At 67.5% G+C, this 15,689-nt stretch overlaps 3 protein-coding genes and 1 long non-coding RNA gene across 8 annotated transcripts in view; 3 read left to right on the top strand and 1 right to left on the bottom strand.

The window, feature by feature from the left end:
• Positions 1-41: 41 nt before the first annotated feature.
• Positions 42-4,622, top strand: IL17RC (interleukin 17 receptor C). Of its 2 annotated transcripts, none has more exons than XM_074550560.1 (17): positions 42-380; positions 454-475; positions 557-930; positions 1,117-1,228; positions 1,295-1,339; positions 1,498-1,637; positions 1,833-1,892; positions 2,041-2,095; positions 2,193-2,377; positions 2,455-2,505; positions 2,588-2,633; positions 2,744-2,856; positions 2,965-3,033; positions 3,106-3,163; positions 3,301-3,396; positions 3,472-3,510; positions 3,958-4,619. In XM_074550560.1, exons 1-17 carry the CDS (start codon positions 291-293, stop codon positions 4,563-4,565), a joined length of 2,163 nt encoding a protein of 720 aa, XP_074406661.1. In that variant the 5' UTR covers positions 42-290; the 3' UTR covers positions 4,566-4,619. The 2 variants fall into 2 exon arrangements, with proteins under 2 accessions (XP_074406661.1, XP_074406660.1); XM_074550559.1 differs by having other exon boundaries at positions 160-380; positions 1,830-1,892; positions 2,464-2,505; positions 3,958-4,622.
• Positions 4,623-5,202: 580 nt separating this feature from the next.
• On the top strand, positions 5,203-8,398 carry CRELD1 (CRELD disulfide isomerase 1). Of its 2 annotated transcripts, none has more exons than XM_074550564.1 (10): positions 5,203-5,428; positions 5,893-5,975; positions 6,054-6,164; positions 6,249-6,340; positions 6,431-6,607; positions 6,694-6,789; positions 6,879-6,962; positions 7,078-7,173; positions 7,257-7,400; positions 7,892-8,398. In XM_074550564.1, exons 1-10 carry the CDS (start codon positions 5,252-5,254, stop codon positions 7,894-7,896), a joined length of 1,065 nt encoding a protein of 354 aa, XP_074406665.1. In that variant the 5' UTR covers positions 5,203-5,251; the 3' UTR covers positions 7,897-8,398. The 2 variants fall into 2 exon arrangements, with proteins under 2 accessions (XP_074406665.1, XP_074406664.1); XM_074550563.1 differs by having other exon boundaries at positions 5,228-5,428; positions 7,505-8,398.
• On the bottom strand, positions 7,889-13,182 carry PRRT3 (proline rich transmembrane protein 3). Of its 2 annotated transcripts, none has more exons than XM_074550552.1 (4): positions 12,932-13,182; positions 11,041-12,134; positions 10,810-10,950; positions 7,889-10,375 (listed from the first exon to the last, which is right to left on the bottom strand). In XM_074550552.1, exons 2-4 carry the CDS (start codon positions 12,113-12,115, stop codon positions 8,634-8,636), a joined length of 2,958 nt encoding a protein of 985 aa, XP_074406653.1. In that variant the 5' UTR covers positions 12,116-12,134; positions 12,932-13,182; the 3' UTR covers positions 7,889-8,633. The 2 variants fall into 2 exon arrangements, with proteins under 2 accessions (XP_074406653.1, XP_074406654.1); XM_074550553.1 differs by lacking the exon at positions 12,932-13,182 and adding an exon at positions 12,554-12,820.
• Positions 12,938-15,689, top strand: part of LOC141730713 (uncharacterized) — an 8,973-nt gene continuing 6,221 nt past the window's right edge. For both annotated transcript variants that reach the window (XR_012582339.1, XR_012582338.1), the window contains exon 1: positions 12,938-14,702. This is a non-coding gene — a long non-coding RNA (uncharacterized LOC141730713). The remainder of the gene's footprint in view (positions 14,703-15,689) is intronic.

Raw genomic sequence — 15,689 nt, 5'->3', positions numbered from 1 at the left:
CCCACAGCCGCGGCGGCTGCCTGGGGCCAGCCTGGCACCGTGCCCGTGCCGTGGAGCCCTGTGGGGCCCCGAGCCCTCCGCAGGGGTGGCGGGACACGGAGCCCTCCGCGGCCGGTCGGGAGCAGCAGGCCCCACCCAGGGCGGCTGCTGACGCCACGCAGGGAGCCGGGTGTCCGGGATCGGAGCAGGAAGCGGGAGCCGGCGGCGGCGGTGGGGCCCGTGGAGCCTGGAGAGGGCTGCCGGGGACCAGCCGGCGTGGGGCCGGGGCACGCCGAGGCCCCGGCCCCACCATGCACGCACTGGGGCAGCTCCTGCTGGTGCTGGTGGCGGGGTCGGCGGGTGGCCGTGGGGATCCCCGGGACACCCTGGCCTGCTCCCAGGTGGGTTGGTGTCCCTAGCGCGCCGGCATCGGGCACCTGGCACCACCGCCGGCCTCACCCCTGCCTCCCCCAGGGCCTCACCTGCCGCCTCTTGGGTAAGTGCATCACCCTGCCATGGCCCCTACCGACCCGGGGCATGGGGACTGCACCCCACACTGCCCTCTGTGTCCCCCCAGACACCGATGTGCTGTGCGGGACAGAGCCCCCGGGGCCCAGGCAGGAGCTGGCCCTGGCCCGTCTGCGGCTGGAGCCGGCGCTGCGCTGCACCGAGCCCACGGCCTGTGCGCCCTGCCTGGAGGCGCGGGTGCGCCTGGCCTTGGCCCCGGCCACCGGCACCGCCGCCGAGTCCCCCCTCTCCGTGCAGCCGGGCACTGCTGGGACAGAGGACAGCGGTGATGGGGGACAGTGGTCACCAGCGACTGGGGCCACCCCGTCCCAGCCCAACGTTACTGGGCTGCTGCTGCTCTCTGGGCACACGTTTGCCTCATCCCGCTGCGTGGCCGTGGAGGTCTGGGCACCCTTGGGCCCCGCACTGCGTGGCCGAACCGTGGTACGTAGATGTGGGGCACCGGGGTCAGTGTCCCCACACTGTCAGTCCCTGGGCACTGGGGATGTGGGCACTGAGATCAGCACATATCTGTGGCATGGGGGTCCCGTTCCTGTGCCCCAGGGAGGGGGGGTGGGTGCTGGCGGTGCCGGTGCCTCACCGCAGTGGAGTGGTGGTTTTCCTGCCCAGGGCTGGGTGATCTTCCGGTGCTTCGAGGCGCCGCTGGGCTCCGAACTGCACATCTCAGCGTACATGAAGTCACGGGGCCGGCAGAGGCTGAGCCAGCAGCAGCGAGTGCCAGGTAAGCCCCGGCAGGTCCCCTGCAGTGGCCCCAGCCCCTCTGCCCACTGATTCACTGTCCCCACAGACTGTTCGTGGCCCGCAGCACAGGATGCTGTCCCCCAGTGCCAAGGTAGGTGCCGGCATCACCCCGCCTCGGTTTGCATCCCCTGGGGAGAGCCGGGCAGTGGACACCAGGGGTGAGAGTGACCCTTGGGGTGCCATGCCCCATGCCATGGTGCTGGGCGGGCAGAGCCAGGAGCGGGGTGACCTCAGCTTCCTCTCACACAGTGCCCAGGCTGCGAGTCTCCCCGGGGCAGAAGGAGGTGGTTGTGGAGGTGGAGGGGGCTGCAGTAGGGCACAGCTACACACTCCGGCTCTACCACAACCATAGCCACGGCACCAGTGTGCCAGGGCGTGTGGTGACCATGGTGAGTATGCACCCCATTCCCTGACCCTCCACCCTGTCTGTTCTCCGGTCTCTGCCCTCCTCCCCGTTCCCGAGAAGCTGTGTCTATGTTATAGGCAGTGTGCTGGGAGAGGGTCCCCTGAGAGCAGATCCCCCTGGGTGACCCTGCTGGTGGCCATTTGCCACGGGGTGACCCACATCTGGTTGCTGGTAGCAGAGCAGTCCCATGAACTATGTCCTGCCCACGGATGAGGTGCTGCCTTGCCTCTGCCTGCAGGTGGGCATCTGATCGGGCACTGTGGGGGTGGCAGGATAAGTGGCCTCTAAAGAGGGGCTCCAAGCTTCATATATCTCCCTCTGGCATCCCAAAGGGGCCGGCCAGATCACAGCATGAATGCTTTTCTTGACTTTTTCCCCACTCACAGGTCTGGCCGGAAACCCAGGACCCACCACGGGCCACCCTGTGCCCCTTCTCGCATGGTACCTTCACTCTGAGGCTGGGTTTTAGGGGGTGGGACACAGGGGGACTTGAGGGGACACCACAGGGAGTGACACTCCTGTCCTGGTGCCGCTGCAGATGCCGAGGCCTGGGAGCGACTGTGGGCGCGGAGCCGGCTGGTCCTGCACATCGAGGGGCAGGTGCTGACCTGCTCCCTCTCAGCCCCCTGCGACCTCCTGGCCGAGCTGGTGCCCTGCTGGCAGCCAGTGCCCTCCAGGCCCTGCCAACCCCTGCCTGGCCTGCAGCAGCCTGCTCGGGGGAAGGTGAGGGGCTCTGTGGGGCGCTGGGGGCTTTGGGAAGGATGCTGGTGACAGTTACAGAGCATCCCTTGCACTCACAGGAACCCCAGGAGTTCAGAGGGCTGCGGCCACACCCCAACCTCTGCGTGCAGGTAGGACACCACTCTGCCCCACAGCTGCCCCATGGGCAGCCCCACATCACCCTCAAGCACTGTTAATCCTCTCTCTGGGCAGGTGTGGAGCAGTGGGCAGGTCCGGCTGACCCAGTGCCTGCGGGACCGTGAGTGTTGCTGGGGTGGGAGGGTAGTGGCAGCCTGTGGGTGCAGCTGAGGGGGGGGACCCCTCCTTGGCCTCCCCTCACACCTACCCAGCCCTCTGGCACATTCCCAGGAGCGCTGCCCGGCCGCCCCGATGACCTCCTGCTGCTGGAGCATGGGGGGAATGCCTCACTGTGTGCCGTGGAGAGGGGTGCCTGCACACCCCTGGCCAGCTTCACCAGCAGGGTAAAGAGGAATGGACCCCCATGTCCTGGCAGCAGTGGCACTGGTGGCACAGGGACCCCTGTGTCCAGCAGTGGTGGCACTGCTGTCTGACCTGCTTTGTTGCTGCAGGGAGCAGGGCACCCTGGGCTGCTGGAGCAGGATCTGCAGCGGGACGTGGCAGGGGGGCAGTGCCAGCAGGTCAGTGTGAGTGGGCTGTGGGCTGTGGGCAGGGACTGGGCAGTGTCTGACGTGTCCCTGTGTCCCCCACAGCTGTGGCACCCATCGAACAGAACTGGGGTTACACTCTGGGCCTGTCCCCTGCACAAGTGTGAGTGTTGACAGCCATGCTGGGGGAGAGGAGGGATAAGGGAGGGCTGAGGGAGGAAACCCCCCAGTGGAGCCACTGGAGACCTTTGTTGGGTGCTGGGCTGGGGGCTGTTGGTGGATGCAGACCCTGCCCTGCAGACCTGCGTACCCGCTGGGCCCTGGTGTGGATGGGGGTGCTGCTGGGAGCTGCCTGTCTCCTGCTGCTGCTCTTGATGAAGAAGGAGGACATGAAAGGTGAGTGGTGCCCTTCTGGGGGCTGTGCCTGGCCTGGGACCTCTCCTGGGACCTCACTGCCTCTCCTCCCTGCAGGATGGCTGAAATCCCTGAGGGCTGGCTATGGCTCCAGTGGTGAGTGTGGGTTGAGCCTGAGGCCTTGGGGGGAGTGGGCAGTCTGTACCTATCCCAGAGGGGTCAGAGGACAGAGTGTGGGGGTCCTCCACCCAGATTAGTTCATGTTTCCTTGCCTGACAGGGTAGTTAGGGGTGTAAGGAAACGAGAAGAGGGAGAAGAGGGTGAGAACCCTATGGGAGGTGGGAGGGGGCAGATTGCAACCTGTCTCCCACCATGCCTGTCCCTTAGGGTAGGTAAAAGATTTGGCAAGGGGACTGGGGGGCTCACATCAGTGGTGGTCTCAGCTGCTTCCCATTGTGGCTGTGCTTTAGCTTGGGTACAGGGGGTGCTGCAGGGCTCGGCTGACAGAGGCAGGGGACGATCTCCCCTGTCGCGGGTGCCTCCCACCACAGGCTGGGTACAGGGTGCCCAGAGGGATCCGGGCACTGATGATCTCCCCCCCAGGTCCTTTACAAGGCCGGCGGGCCCTGCTGGTGCACGCAGCAGAGCCAGTGGCGGAGCGGGCAGCGTGTGCCTTGATGGCAGCTCTGCACTCACTGGGGCTGGCGGTGGTGGCGGCGCCGGGAGGTGGCAGCGGGGTGGCAGCTCTGGGGCCACTGCCCTGGCTGCACGCCCAGCACCACCGGGCGCTGCGTGACAGTGACACCATCATCCTCCTCCTCTCTCCGGCAGCTGTGGCTGCTGCACAGCAGTGGGACGCCGGGGCCGGGGTTGTGCCAGAGTCCGGGGCCGCTGAAAGCAGCCTCGGGCCCCGGCACAGCCCTGACCCTGGCGATGTCCCCGCTGTGGCACCCTGCGAGGTGTTTGCGGCGGCTCTCTCCTGCGCCATGCCGGTGTTGGCGGTGGCCCAGGGGCACTACGTGGTGGCCCGGCTGGAGGCCCTGGTGCCGGCAGTGCCCCCAGCGCTGCGGGCAGCCCCTGCCTTCGCCCTGCCCACCGACATGGAGCGGTTCTTGCAGGCGCTGGCGGGCCCAGCTCGGCATAGGGGCCGGTGTCTGGAGCCACACGTGGCGGCCGTGGCCGAGGCTCTGCAGCGGGCGGTAGGAGAATAAAGGGTGACAGTGCTTTTGCTGAGTGTGAGTCCAGCTCTGAGCCCAGCACGGACTGGGATGGGTTGGGAAGGGGTGATGGGGTGGACTCGGATGGCACGGAGTGGGATGATGGGGAGGTATAGGGGCAGGAAGGGGGCTGGGCTGTTTGGGTGTGAAGGGGAAGGGTTTTTTGGTTGGAGGGTGGATGGGGAACTGGACCAATTTGGGGTGATGATGGGGAAGTGGGCCAGCTCATTGGGGCATGATTGGTAACTGGGACAGTTTGGGGGAAAGTGTGAGAACAAACTGGACCAGTTTAGGGTGAGATGAGGGGGAACTGGGCAAATTTGGGCACAGTGGGAGGGAACTGGATCAGCTTAAATGGAGGGGGTAAAGGTGAACCCGCCTGGTTTGGCTGGGGGTGGGAGGGGTATTTAGAGGGCCCCTCCCAGGCCAGGCGAGGCCCGGGACGGTGCGCTCCGGGCAGCCGGCCCCACTCCGTACGGGGTCACCAACTGCAGCCCGTCCGCGCATCCCCGTCCCGGGCCTTTGCGCGGCCCCTTTAAGGCGCGGGTGGGCGGGCCCAGGGCGCGGCGCTGATTGGCTGGGAGCGGGGGGCGGGCGGCGGCGGCGCGCGGCCATTGGCGGGGGCGGCGGCGCTGAGTCAGCGGGCGCGGCCCACGTGGTGCGGGCGGGGCGGGCGCACGATGGGGCCGCTGCTGCCGCGCTCGCCCCGGCGCGGGGGGCCCGGGCTGGGGGGGGCCCTCCTGGGGGCCGCCCTCCTCGGGGGGGTCCTGCTGGCCGTTCGCGCCGACCCCGACCCACACCGAGACGGCGCCGAGCCGTGCCGAGCCTGCCGCGGCCTCGCCGACAGCTTCATCAGGGTGCGCGCCGGGGGGGCACAGGAGTGATGGAGGCCGCGAGGGGGCACACGGGGGGCAACGGCACCGAGGGGTGTGGGCTGACACAGCCGCTGCTTCGGGGGGGAGCTGGGGGCCAGGGGACAGTGACGGGAGGGGCCCACGGGTGGTAGACGTGGGGGACACGGCCTGGAGGTGACAGTGAGCGGGGTCAAGGGGGTCCTGGGTGGGGTGATGTTGGGGGGCCCAGAGGAATCACAGACCGGGGGGATAAGGGTGGTGACAGGGCCCGATGGAGGGGTGGTTTGCGGGGGACAGTGGTGAAGTGAAGGCACTCCTACGGCGTTCCCAGGGGCACAAGGACTGGGCTCTGGGGAGGGGAGAGGGTGGCAGGTCGCTGCAGGTGATGTGCCCTGTGGAACCCTACGGATGGAGAGGTTATTGGGGGGGGTTTCCATGCCTGCACTGCCACTCCCGCATGCACCCAGGGCCTGGAGCGGACAGAGCATGAAGGCTTCGGTGGGGGTAACACAGCCTGGGAGGAGGAGAAGCTGTCCAAGTACCAGCACAGGTACGTGACCCCAGTGAGGGGCTGGGGCAGCCCAGCTGCTGCAGAAGTCGTAACCCACACTGGCTTGTGTCCCTGCAGCGAGACCCGTCTGCTGGAGGTGCTGGAGGGTGTCTGTGCCCCCTCGGACTTCGCCTGTCACCAGCTGCTGGAGCGGAGCGAGGAGCACGTGGAGCAGTGGTGGTTCCATGAGTGAGCCTGGGGACAGGGACAGGGGGATGGCAAGGGGCACAGGTAGATGGCAGGGGGCTGAGTGCTGTATCTTCCCATCCCCAGGCAGCAGCAGCACCCTGACTTTTTCCAGTGGCTGTGTGTGGACAAGCTGATGCTTTGCTGCCCGCCCGGTACCTATGGCCCGGACTGCCGTTGTGAGTAACTGTGGGGTGAGTGGGGTGCTGGTGGGGCAGAGGGGCTCCCCTGGCTGCTGCCCTCTGTGCCAGCTGGTCTCTCCCGTGCAGCCTGTGCGGGCGGGCCCCGGCAGCCCTGCAGCGGCAACGGGCGCTGCGATGGTGACGGCACGCGCCGCGGCACCGGCCTCTGCGTCTGCAGCCCCGGCTACGGCGGCCCCTTCTGCGCCGAGTGCGGGGATGGCTACTATGAGGCCTCACGGAACAAGAGCCACCTCGTGTGTGCTGGTAGGTGGGGGCTCTGCCGGTGCTGAACAGCCTGGGTACAGGCAGCTCCCCCCTGCCCGTGTCCACGTATCTGTCCCTGCCCACAGAGTGCTACCAGGCGTGCGGGCGCTGCACGGGTCCCGAGGACTCCAGCTGCCTTCGCTGCAAGAGGGGCTGGGTGCTGCATGAGCACCGCTGCATCGGTGAGTGAAGGCCAGGGGTGAGCTCAGGGCCGTGGGGGCTGTGTCCCCAGAGCTGAGGCTCAGCAGGGCTATCCCCATCTCTCCTGCAGATATAGATGAGTGTGGCACAGAGATGGCGCACTGCCGAGCCAACCAGTACTGCGTCAACACAGAGGGCTCCTACGAGTGCCGAGGTCAGAGGGAAGGGGGTTTTTGTGCAGGTGTCTCTTCCCTGCTTGGCACCGACCCTGGCTGGGCTGGGAAGGGAAGGAGCTCTGGCAGCAACCCTGGCTCCATTCTCTGAGGCAGACTGCTCCACGGCTTGCATCGGCTGCATGGGCGCCGGGCCGGCTCGCTGTAAGAAATGCAACAAGGGCTACTGGCGGGACGGAGCCAAGTGTCTGGGTGAGTGCCTCCCATGGACTGGGGGGCCATACTGCCCCCTCTTCACTGCCCAAGCCCTGCCTGACCCCTGGCTCTCCCCCCAGATGTGGATGAGTGTGCCAGTGCCGAGGAGCCAGTGTGCACAGGGGTGCAGGAGGTGTGTGAGAACACAGAGGGCAGCTACCGGTGCGTCTGTGCCCAAGGCCACGTCCGCCGAGACGGGCAGTGCGTGGAGGACAAGCCCCCTGGTATGGCCTAACGCAGTGCAGGGGGACATTGGGCAGGGGGTGTGGGACATGGGGGGGGACTCTTGCTGGTCAGCTGTGCCCTCCCACGAGTGTTGTCCATGCAGATGCCCCAGAGAAGGGCTTCTTTGATGACGTGACTGATGACGAGGTGGTGGTGCTGCAGCAGATGTTCTTTGGTGTGATGATCTGTGCCCTCGCCACGCTGGCTGCCAAGGGTGACATGGTCTTCACCGCCATCTTCATTGGCGCCGTGGCTGCCATGGCTGGCTACTGGCTCTCTGACCGCAGTGACCGTGTCCTCGATGGCTTCATGAAGGGCAGATAGCTCTGGAGCTGCTGGGCACAAGCAGAGGGGCAGACTCAGCTTGGGGTGCAGGGCCTCCCCCAAGCAGGGCTGGCTGCCAAGGCTGCATCCTGTAGATGATGCTGTGCCCTGCATGCGTCCCCCAGCCCCCCCTTAGCATAGGGTCTTGTTTTCCCTGTCCCTGCAGAATGAGCCAGGAGTACCTGATCCTGGGGGCTCCCACACAGCCCCCTCTGGATGGAGGGGTGATGCCAGGCAGTGCAGCATCGTGTGGGGGGCACAGCATGCTGCCCCCAGCTCCTCGTGCTCTGGAGGAGAGGCCGGGCATTGTGACAGGTGAGGGGGTGGAGGGGCAGGTGAGGGAGGGAACCTGCTGTCTGCCCCCAGGCTGGGGCTCCTGGCCCTGTAGGACTCCCCTCCCATGACACTATTCCCTGTGGGAGAGTGGGGGGCTGGGTCCCCCCATGCCCTGAGCTGTGCGGCTGGGAGAGCTGCCCCCCATCCCTGGGCAGAGCCCATCTCCCCTCCCAGGCTGGGGGCCGGGGGCCCCTCGCTGCTGGCAGGGTGCTGTGCTGGTGAGGGGGCCCTGCTGGATGCATGAGTGTGGCCGTTGCATTTGTCCGTGGTTTGTCCGTCGGGGTGTGCCCATCTGTCCGTGTGTCCATATCTCAGGAAATAAAGCTCTGCACACCCAGCTTGGCTCTCAGGCTAGGAATTGGTGGGGATTGGGGGTGCTGCTGCCCACCACCGCTTTCACATGCCAACAGGACCGTCTCCTCCCCGCATAAACTCTTTATTTCTCTCGTTTGGCACAAATGGAACTGCCCCTGCCCGGCCCTACAGGGGCGCAGGATCAGACCCCTGCACCCTCACAGTGTCCTCACTCTCGCATCGTCCTTCTGCGCCCTCAGTCTCTGCCTGTCCCGGGCTCAGAGCTCAATGGTGTCGCTGGAGAGGCTGCGGGAGTCCAGCGCCTTGCCGAGGGCTGGGAAGGCGCGGGGACCCTCCCGCTCGCAGCCGGGGGCTCCGGCGGGCACCAGGAGCGGGGCCCTGCTGGGCGCCTCGTCCAGGGGCAGGCTGTCGGGCGAGGACAGCCCGTGGCGCCAGGGGTTCCAGCTGATCTTCAGCGAGCTGCTCTCCAGCGAGCTGGCCGAGGCGGTGACGGTGACAGTGATGGTGCCGTGGGGCTGGCGGGGGCCGGGCAGCTCCGTGAGCGAGCTGCAGCGCACCATACGCCCCAGACTGGGGGTCTTGTCGGGGGCAGGGGAGCCGTGCAGCGAGGAGCCGGAGCCGCGGCGGGCCCGGCCGAAGAGGCCGTCGTGCAGGAGGTGGCGGCGGCAGAGCGCCTGGTCGATGCTGCGGCGCAGGTCGATGGGGGACGGCGGGCGGAAGATGAGCTCCCCCAGGGAGGGCGAGGAGCCCTGCTCGAAGGCGGCGCAGGAGCGGGCGGCCAGCATGTTGGGGCACTTGGGGCTGAGCCCCGGCATCCCGGTGCCGGCTGCCCAGACCTCGTTGCTGTCCTTCAGAGCCCGCAGCGGCAGCTGCTCCGCCGGGTTGCGGATGAGGTTCTTGGAGATGTCGTTGGCTGGTGTCCGCTCCGCGCCGCTGCCGCCGGTGCCGCCGCCGGCCCAGTCGTAGCAGTTGTTGGGGTATTCGGGTGCCTCAGCTTTGCGGCCGGCGCAGAAGTACCGCAGTGCCTTGGCCCAGCAGGAGTGGCCGGCGGGGCTCCGGCGGCGGCACCGGCAGCACACGGGCTCGGCGGCGGCCGCCAGCAGCGCCAGGGCCGTGCCCAGCTCGCCGATCCGCAGCCAGAGCTGTGCCGCCCAGCTGGGCCGGGAGAAGCGCCCCTGGGGCCCCAGCACTGCTCGCAGCCACACAGCGCTGAAGAGCTGCAGCCCGCAGACCGGCAGCCCCGCCACCGCCGCCGCCAGCAGCGCCCGCGCCCCCGGCTGCGGCCCCGGCCCCTCGCAGGGCGCCCGCAGCGCCCGCCAGCACCCCCAGAGCCCCCCCAGCAGCAGCAGAGCCCCCGCCCCGCAGCCCAGCGCCTGCAGCCCCAGCGCGGCCGTGAGCCCCAGCCGAGGCGGCAGCAGGTCGGCGGCGCCCATCACCGCACCCTGCAGGGCCGCAGCAGCCCCCAGCGCCGGCAGCCCCCGCAGCCGGGACGGCAGCAGCTGAAGCTGGGCCAGGCGCTGCAGCCGCTGGAGCAGGAGGGCAAAGGCGGCGAGCAGCAGGGGGAAAGGGGCCGTGTTGAGCAGCAGCAGCGCCGCAGTGGGCAGGCGGCCCCGTGCCCCGTAGGGATCCAGCAGCAGGAAGATGGCCCGCAGCAGGCAGGCGGCTAGCAGCAGCCCGTGGACCCCCACAACGTGGAGGAGGTGTGGGGGCCGCAGGATGGCTGTCCCCGCCAGCCCAGCCAGGCAGCCCAGCGCCAGCAGCAGGAACACGGCAGCCAGTCCATAGACGTGGGCCTCCCAGGAGAAGCCCAGCTGGCGCTGCAGCTCGGCCCAGCGCAGCCCGCTCGCGTTGGCTCCCAGCGCCGGCGGGGCACGGACCGTGGGCTGTGGCTGCGGCGATGATGGATCCCGGGGCACCGGCTGAGGCGTCGTCCCTGCCCGTCGCCACGTGGCCGAGGGGGCCGCAGTGCTGGAGGCTGCGGGCTGCGTCCCCGGCGTGTCTGCAGGTAGGAAGGAGGAGAACAGTCGGGGAAGTGGGGGGCTTGGTGCCACTCGGGCCACATCTGCACCCCGCACTGGGCTGCATCAAGTGTGGCACCCCGACACTGCAGCGGGGGATGCCCTGTGCTGGCTGGGGCTTTGCGCACCGGTGCCTCCCTTTTCTTTTAGGACGCGCAGTGCAAGGGGTGGCACAACCCTGGTCACGTCCCCCACCCCCTTGGGGAAGCCCCCACCCACCGAGCATTTAGCGCTAATCCCTGCGGGCAGGAGTAGATTAGGGCCGCTGTCAGGTGGCAATCCTGATTGAAGGTGTCACTGTGTCCCGGCTGGGCAGCCCAAGATAGCTGCCATCCCCCCGCCAGCCCCGACGCCCCAGGGATGGGCTCCCACAGCGTCTGCAGAACGGATGGGCTTGGACGCAGCCCTGTATCACCTGGGTGCCTTATCCCGAGCGTCCCTGTGGTGGGATGTGCCGTTGGCTGTGGGGTCGTTTGGGTGGCATTTGGGACGCTCACAGGGCCCACGGCGCCCCGGACCTGCTGCGGGGAGCCGACGTCCTCCTCGGGCAGCAGCCCTGCGAGAAAGAGCAGAGCAGGGCGCTGACACCTGCGGGGCTTGGTCCCTCCCAAGCCAAGGGGTCCCCCCGCACCGCGCTGGCTCCTACCTCTGCTCGGGGTACCGGGGGTGGCCGTGCTGGAGGCGGGGGGTGGCGCAGGGCCGGTGGTGGGGACAGACCCTGGGGCGGGCTGAGGTCCCCGCTGCCCCGTAGTCCCAGGGTCCGTCCGGGGGCCTGCATCGCCAGGGCTGGTGGTGGCGTGGCTGAGCGGGGCCCTCCGGGTGCTGCGCTGGCGGGACGGGAGCGCCCGAGTCCAGGGCTCAGCCAGCCCCCAGGACGGGGCAGTGTGGCGCAGCCGTGGGGCAGAGCTGGGCAGAGCCGGGGAGGGGCTGGGGGGCCCTCCCGTGTCCCCCCAGCTGCCCACCAGCTGCACAGAGCCAGGGCTGGCATGGGGACCCCAGGCTGGCCCTGTTCCTCCAGGATCAGAGACAGGGGCTGTGCCGGGTGGGACCGACTGGCTGCTGGCTGAAGTGAGTTTGGCATCCTGAGAGAGGCCCGGGACCGCTGTGTGTCCCCCTGCGTGGGCATCTGCTGTCCTCATCCCTGCCGTCAGCGTGGGGTCCAGGGCAGTGGTGGGTGCGGCTGGCTGAGGGCTGGGGGTGCTGGCTGTCTTGGAGACACTGTCCCTGGACAGGGAGAGGCCCTGCCCGGCCCAGGGTGGCCCTGAAGAGTCTGCCCCTCTGTCCGTGGGCACCTCAGGGCTCGGCGTACCCAGTGCAGAGCCGTGGGGCAGGGGCCTGTCCTGGACTTCAGCTTCGTGCCCTCGCCAGGCAACAAGCGGCTCCTCTGTCACAGCCGGGACTGTGCTGCCGTCCCTCCAGATCTTGCTATCAGCACCTGTCATAGTGGTTTCCATCTCCAGGGGTGCCCTGGTGCCATCCCCTGCCTGCAGATGTGGGGACCAGTGCACGGGGTGCTTGACCCCCCAGTGCTCACTCCTTGGGGCCCCAGCACCGCTGGGCTCCCCCGATGCCTCCCAGGCAGGGGATGGGCCTGGCCACTGCTGTCCCCTGTGCAAGGGGTCCCCACCGAAGGACAGCCCTGCCAGCAGCACCCCCTGGGCTTTGGCGGGGACCCCGGTGGCCAGGAGCATCCCCCAGGTGACGAGCTGTGCTGCAGCCATGGTGAGTACCGAGTCGACCCTGTGGGAATGGGGATGTGGTGAGCCAGGATCCGCGGCAGATGCCCGGGTTAACTCGTGCAGTGGCCGTGATGCTGCTGTGCCCTTGGCCACCACTGCCCAGGGAGAGAGACAGTGTCTTGGCTGTCCCTTCCCGGCTAACCCTGGGCTCTGTTCCCAGCTGTCCCCGTCCCAAGTGACCCCATTCCCAGTCTTCCCTTTCCCAGTGTCCCCTGGTGTTCCCCATCCCGGTGTCTCCGGTGTGGGTGGTCCTTGGTGCTTAGTGGCCCCGACCCCGGTGTCCCTTTCCATCCTTAATGTGCCCTCCCCGGTGCTCAGTCCTGGCGTCCCTCTCGGTGTCCCCTCCCCGGTTCTCCATCCCCAGTGTCCTCGCCCGCTGTCCCCGCCGCCGGCGGCCCCGCTCCGCCGCGCACCGTTCACCTTGGCGCGTCCCGGCCGCATCCCGGCGGGGATGCTCGGCCCGGAGCCCCTCGCTGCCGCCGCACACGGCTCAGACCCGCCGGGCCGGGAACGGGGCCGGGACCGCCAGGGTGCTGCGGCGGCGGCCCCGCGGCGCGGTGCGGATTACCGGCGGGGCTGCGCAGCGGAGTCGGGCCGCGGCCGGTGCGGGACCACAGCGGGGCCGGTGCGGCCGCCGCATCCCGCCGACCCCACCCGCAGCGCGCCGGGCCGGCCCCTCCGCTCCGTGCCCGGTGCGCGGTGCGCGGGCCGCGGTGCCGCCAGCCCCCTCCCGCCGCCCGCCGCAGCACTGGCGGCCCCAGAACTGGTGCCCCGGGAGCCGCAGCCCCCCGCGCTGACCTGCCGGTGCCGGTGCCGGTGCGGGCGGGCCGGGCTCTGCGGCGGAGCGGGCGGCGGCGGCAGCGGCAGCCGGTCACGCGCCGCCCCGAGCCGCGGGCACCCGCACGGGAGCCCGCCCGCACCGGGAGGGGGGGCGCGGGGCACGGCCGGGGCCGCCGCCGGGACGGGATCCGCAGGGCCGGCCACGGGGGAGAGCGGGTCCGTGGGGCTCAGCTCAGCTCGGGGCAGGTTCGGGTGGGCTCCCGTGGCGCAGCTCCTCCGGGACGTGGATTCCGGGGGGGGCACCGGGGCAGGTTCCGGGGGTCAGGACGCGGCGGGGCGGCGGACGGGGGATGCTGCCCGCGGGGCAGGCAGGGCTGCTCGGCCGAGGCTGATCCCGCGGCCGCCGGGGGTAGGTGGAAGGAGAGGGCAGTCGGACCCACTATCAGGGTCCTGAGGAAGGTCTGAGGGGGCCCTGCCCCACACCTGCCCCACACTTGTCTCTCAAAAGCACAGCAAGGATATGCAGCACCCTGGCAGCCACTGGGATGTGGGGCCCAGCCAAGGTTCAGGTAATTGGTTAATCTGCTTAATTGTCCGGCTGGAAAACTGCCCACCCTGCCCGGGCTTGAGCTGGCAATGGTACGGCCACAGCGTCAAAAAGTCCCATCAGCTCAGGACTCCATCCTGCAGGGTGAAACCTGCACTCCAGCTCCCTGCCTGCACCCCTGCTCCTCCCTGCCTGCACCTCAGCAGTGCCTGAGCCACCAAAGCCTTGGCAAAGTCCTGTCATCACCATCGCTCCTCTCTCGCCAGGCCAGCAGGTACATGTGGCACCTCAGGTCCCCATGACAGCACCTGTGTCTTGGCAGTAGCACACAGTGTCCCACTCCCGCTCCCTGCCACCTCTCCATTCCCAGGGCACTGTGTTCACCACTAGCACATGAAGCTTTTCTGGTCCCTGATCCCCTCCTCTGTGGGGTATAGAGGCTGTGGCAGCCAGCTGAGTGCAGGGTCCGGGAATTTGGGCAATTTGGGCACACTGGGCCCCAGAAGGCAGGCAGGGCAGGCACCTCTGGGGAGGCCACACGGGGGAGAATGCAGGTGATCCTGCCCTGCACCATGCACTGCCAGCACTGGGCACCACTGCAGCTGGATGGTCTCACCCTGAGGAAGGTGCAGCTGCAGTGCTGGGTGTGCAGTGGCACTGTGGGAAGGGAGCTGGCTGTGCCCTCTATGCCACAGTCATTGGAGAACCTTCAGCACCAGGCAGGGGCACAGCAGCCACCTCCACATCCTCGGTGCTGTCAGAGGTTTCCTCCTCTGCCAAGTGACTCACTGGCAGATGAAAAGCTGAGCCCCTGCTCTGTGCTGCTGCAGCAGCCACGTGCCTGCTGCCTGCACAACTGGGTGGAGGATGCACCATCCAGTTCTCTCAACCCCTGTGCCCAGGGCCACCTAGGTGTCACAGGCTTCTGATCACTGTTCTCCCCCAAGAAAGGTTCCAAACTCCAGTTTCAGAGTTTCAGAGAAAATGGCCCCAATTAAATGCCCTCAGACTGGAACCCAGCTTTGCTTTTTTCCTGACCATTGTTTGTGTTTTATGGTTCTGCCCTGTGCCCTCCACAGTTCTTCTTGGCTATGCTGCAGGAGGAACCACCCTGGCACCTTCCCTGGTTGAAGGTTGGGACAAGCCCCTCACAAACACTGGTATGGCAGCTCCATGGACACAAAGGGCAGGAGAAATCACACATACCTGGGGCATGGCTGACCCAGCAAGGAGCCAGTGACAGTGAGTTGGGAGTACCGGCCGGGAGGCAGGACCAGCTCCACCAGGGTGCAAGCAGATTATCTTGGAAATCCACTGCCATGCAGCACACACACTTCCACTTTTGTCCAGCAAGGCTGGGAGAGGAGCTGCCATCCTCACAGCCATACTGGGACAAACGCCCTTGTTGGCAGCTGAAACCCTGGAGGAGACCCTGAGTGGGAATAGACAGGGGGACTGTGGGGGCCAGGGTGTTATGCTGGGGCTTCGTCCCATGCACCAGGGAGGTTGTCCTGTGCAAGGGGAGGCATTGCTGCTGCTCCTGCTGTTACTCCTCCATCTCCAGGGATTTTGTTTTGCCCTGTGCTCCAGTGTCTGCTTGTGGCAAGGAGCTGCAGGGTCCCCAGGGCAGCCCTGCATTGCACCCCACGGCACTGATGCTCCGTCTCAGCATGCCAAAGAGCCAGTCCCTGCTCTGCCTCTGCACAGGGGCTTGCAGCAGACACCTCCAGAGGTCCCTCCAAGCTCAGCCATGTGCTGCCGAGCTCCCAGCATCCACACCAGGGGCTGCACGGAGACCTGCACCAGTCCTTGCTAATTCCAAGGCACACGGAGTGGCAAGCCCACCAAACAGGTTTTGCCCAGCGTGCTGGGGCTGCTGGGGGGGGGGGGGCGGGTAAACAAGGGCAATGTAAATAACAGCCACTCCTGCCGGCAGCCATCACCAACCCCCTGCACTGACAGGGGCGTCCCAAGGCTCTGGGGGCTCCCCATATCTAACTATCCCCCCCACCCCCCCTTCTCCTTGTTAATTAACATCACTGGACCAATGTTAAGGTGCAAGGGCGAAGGTTTCTGTCCTTAAACACCAGAGAGGAGCTAAAAAAAGAATCCTCCCGATTCCAGGATCCAGGGGAGTTAAACAGCTAAAGAACAGCTGCCTGTTCTCCTGCTGGAACAGGACTCTACCTCTCCCAAAAAAACAAAACAAAAAAAAAAAAAGAAAAAAAA

The sequence above is a fragment of the Zonotrichia albicollis genome, chromosome 12, assembly GCF_047830755.1.
Source record: "Zonotrichia albicollis isolate bZonAlb1 chromosome 12, bZonAlb1.hap1, whole genome shotgun sequence".
Taxonomy (NCBI): Eukaryota; Metazoa; Chordata; class Aves; order Passeriformes; family Passerellidae; genus Zonotrichia; species Zonotrichia albicollis.
Note: the sequence above shows the minus strand (reverse complement) of the source record. Positions and strands in the feature narration are given on the sequence as shown.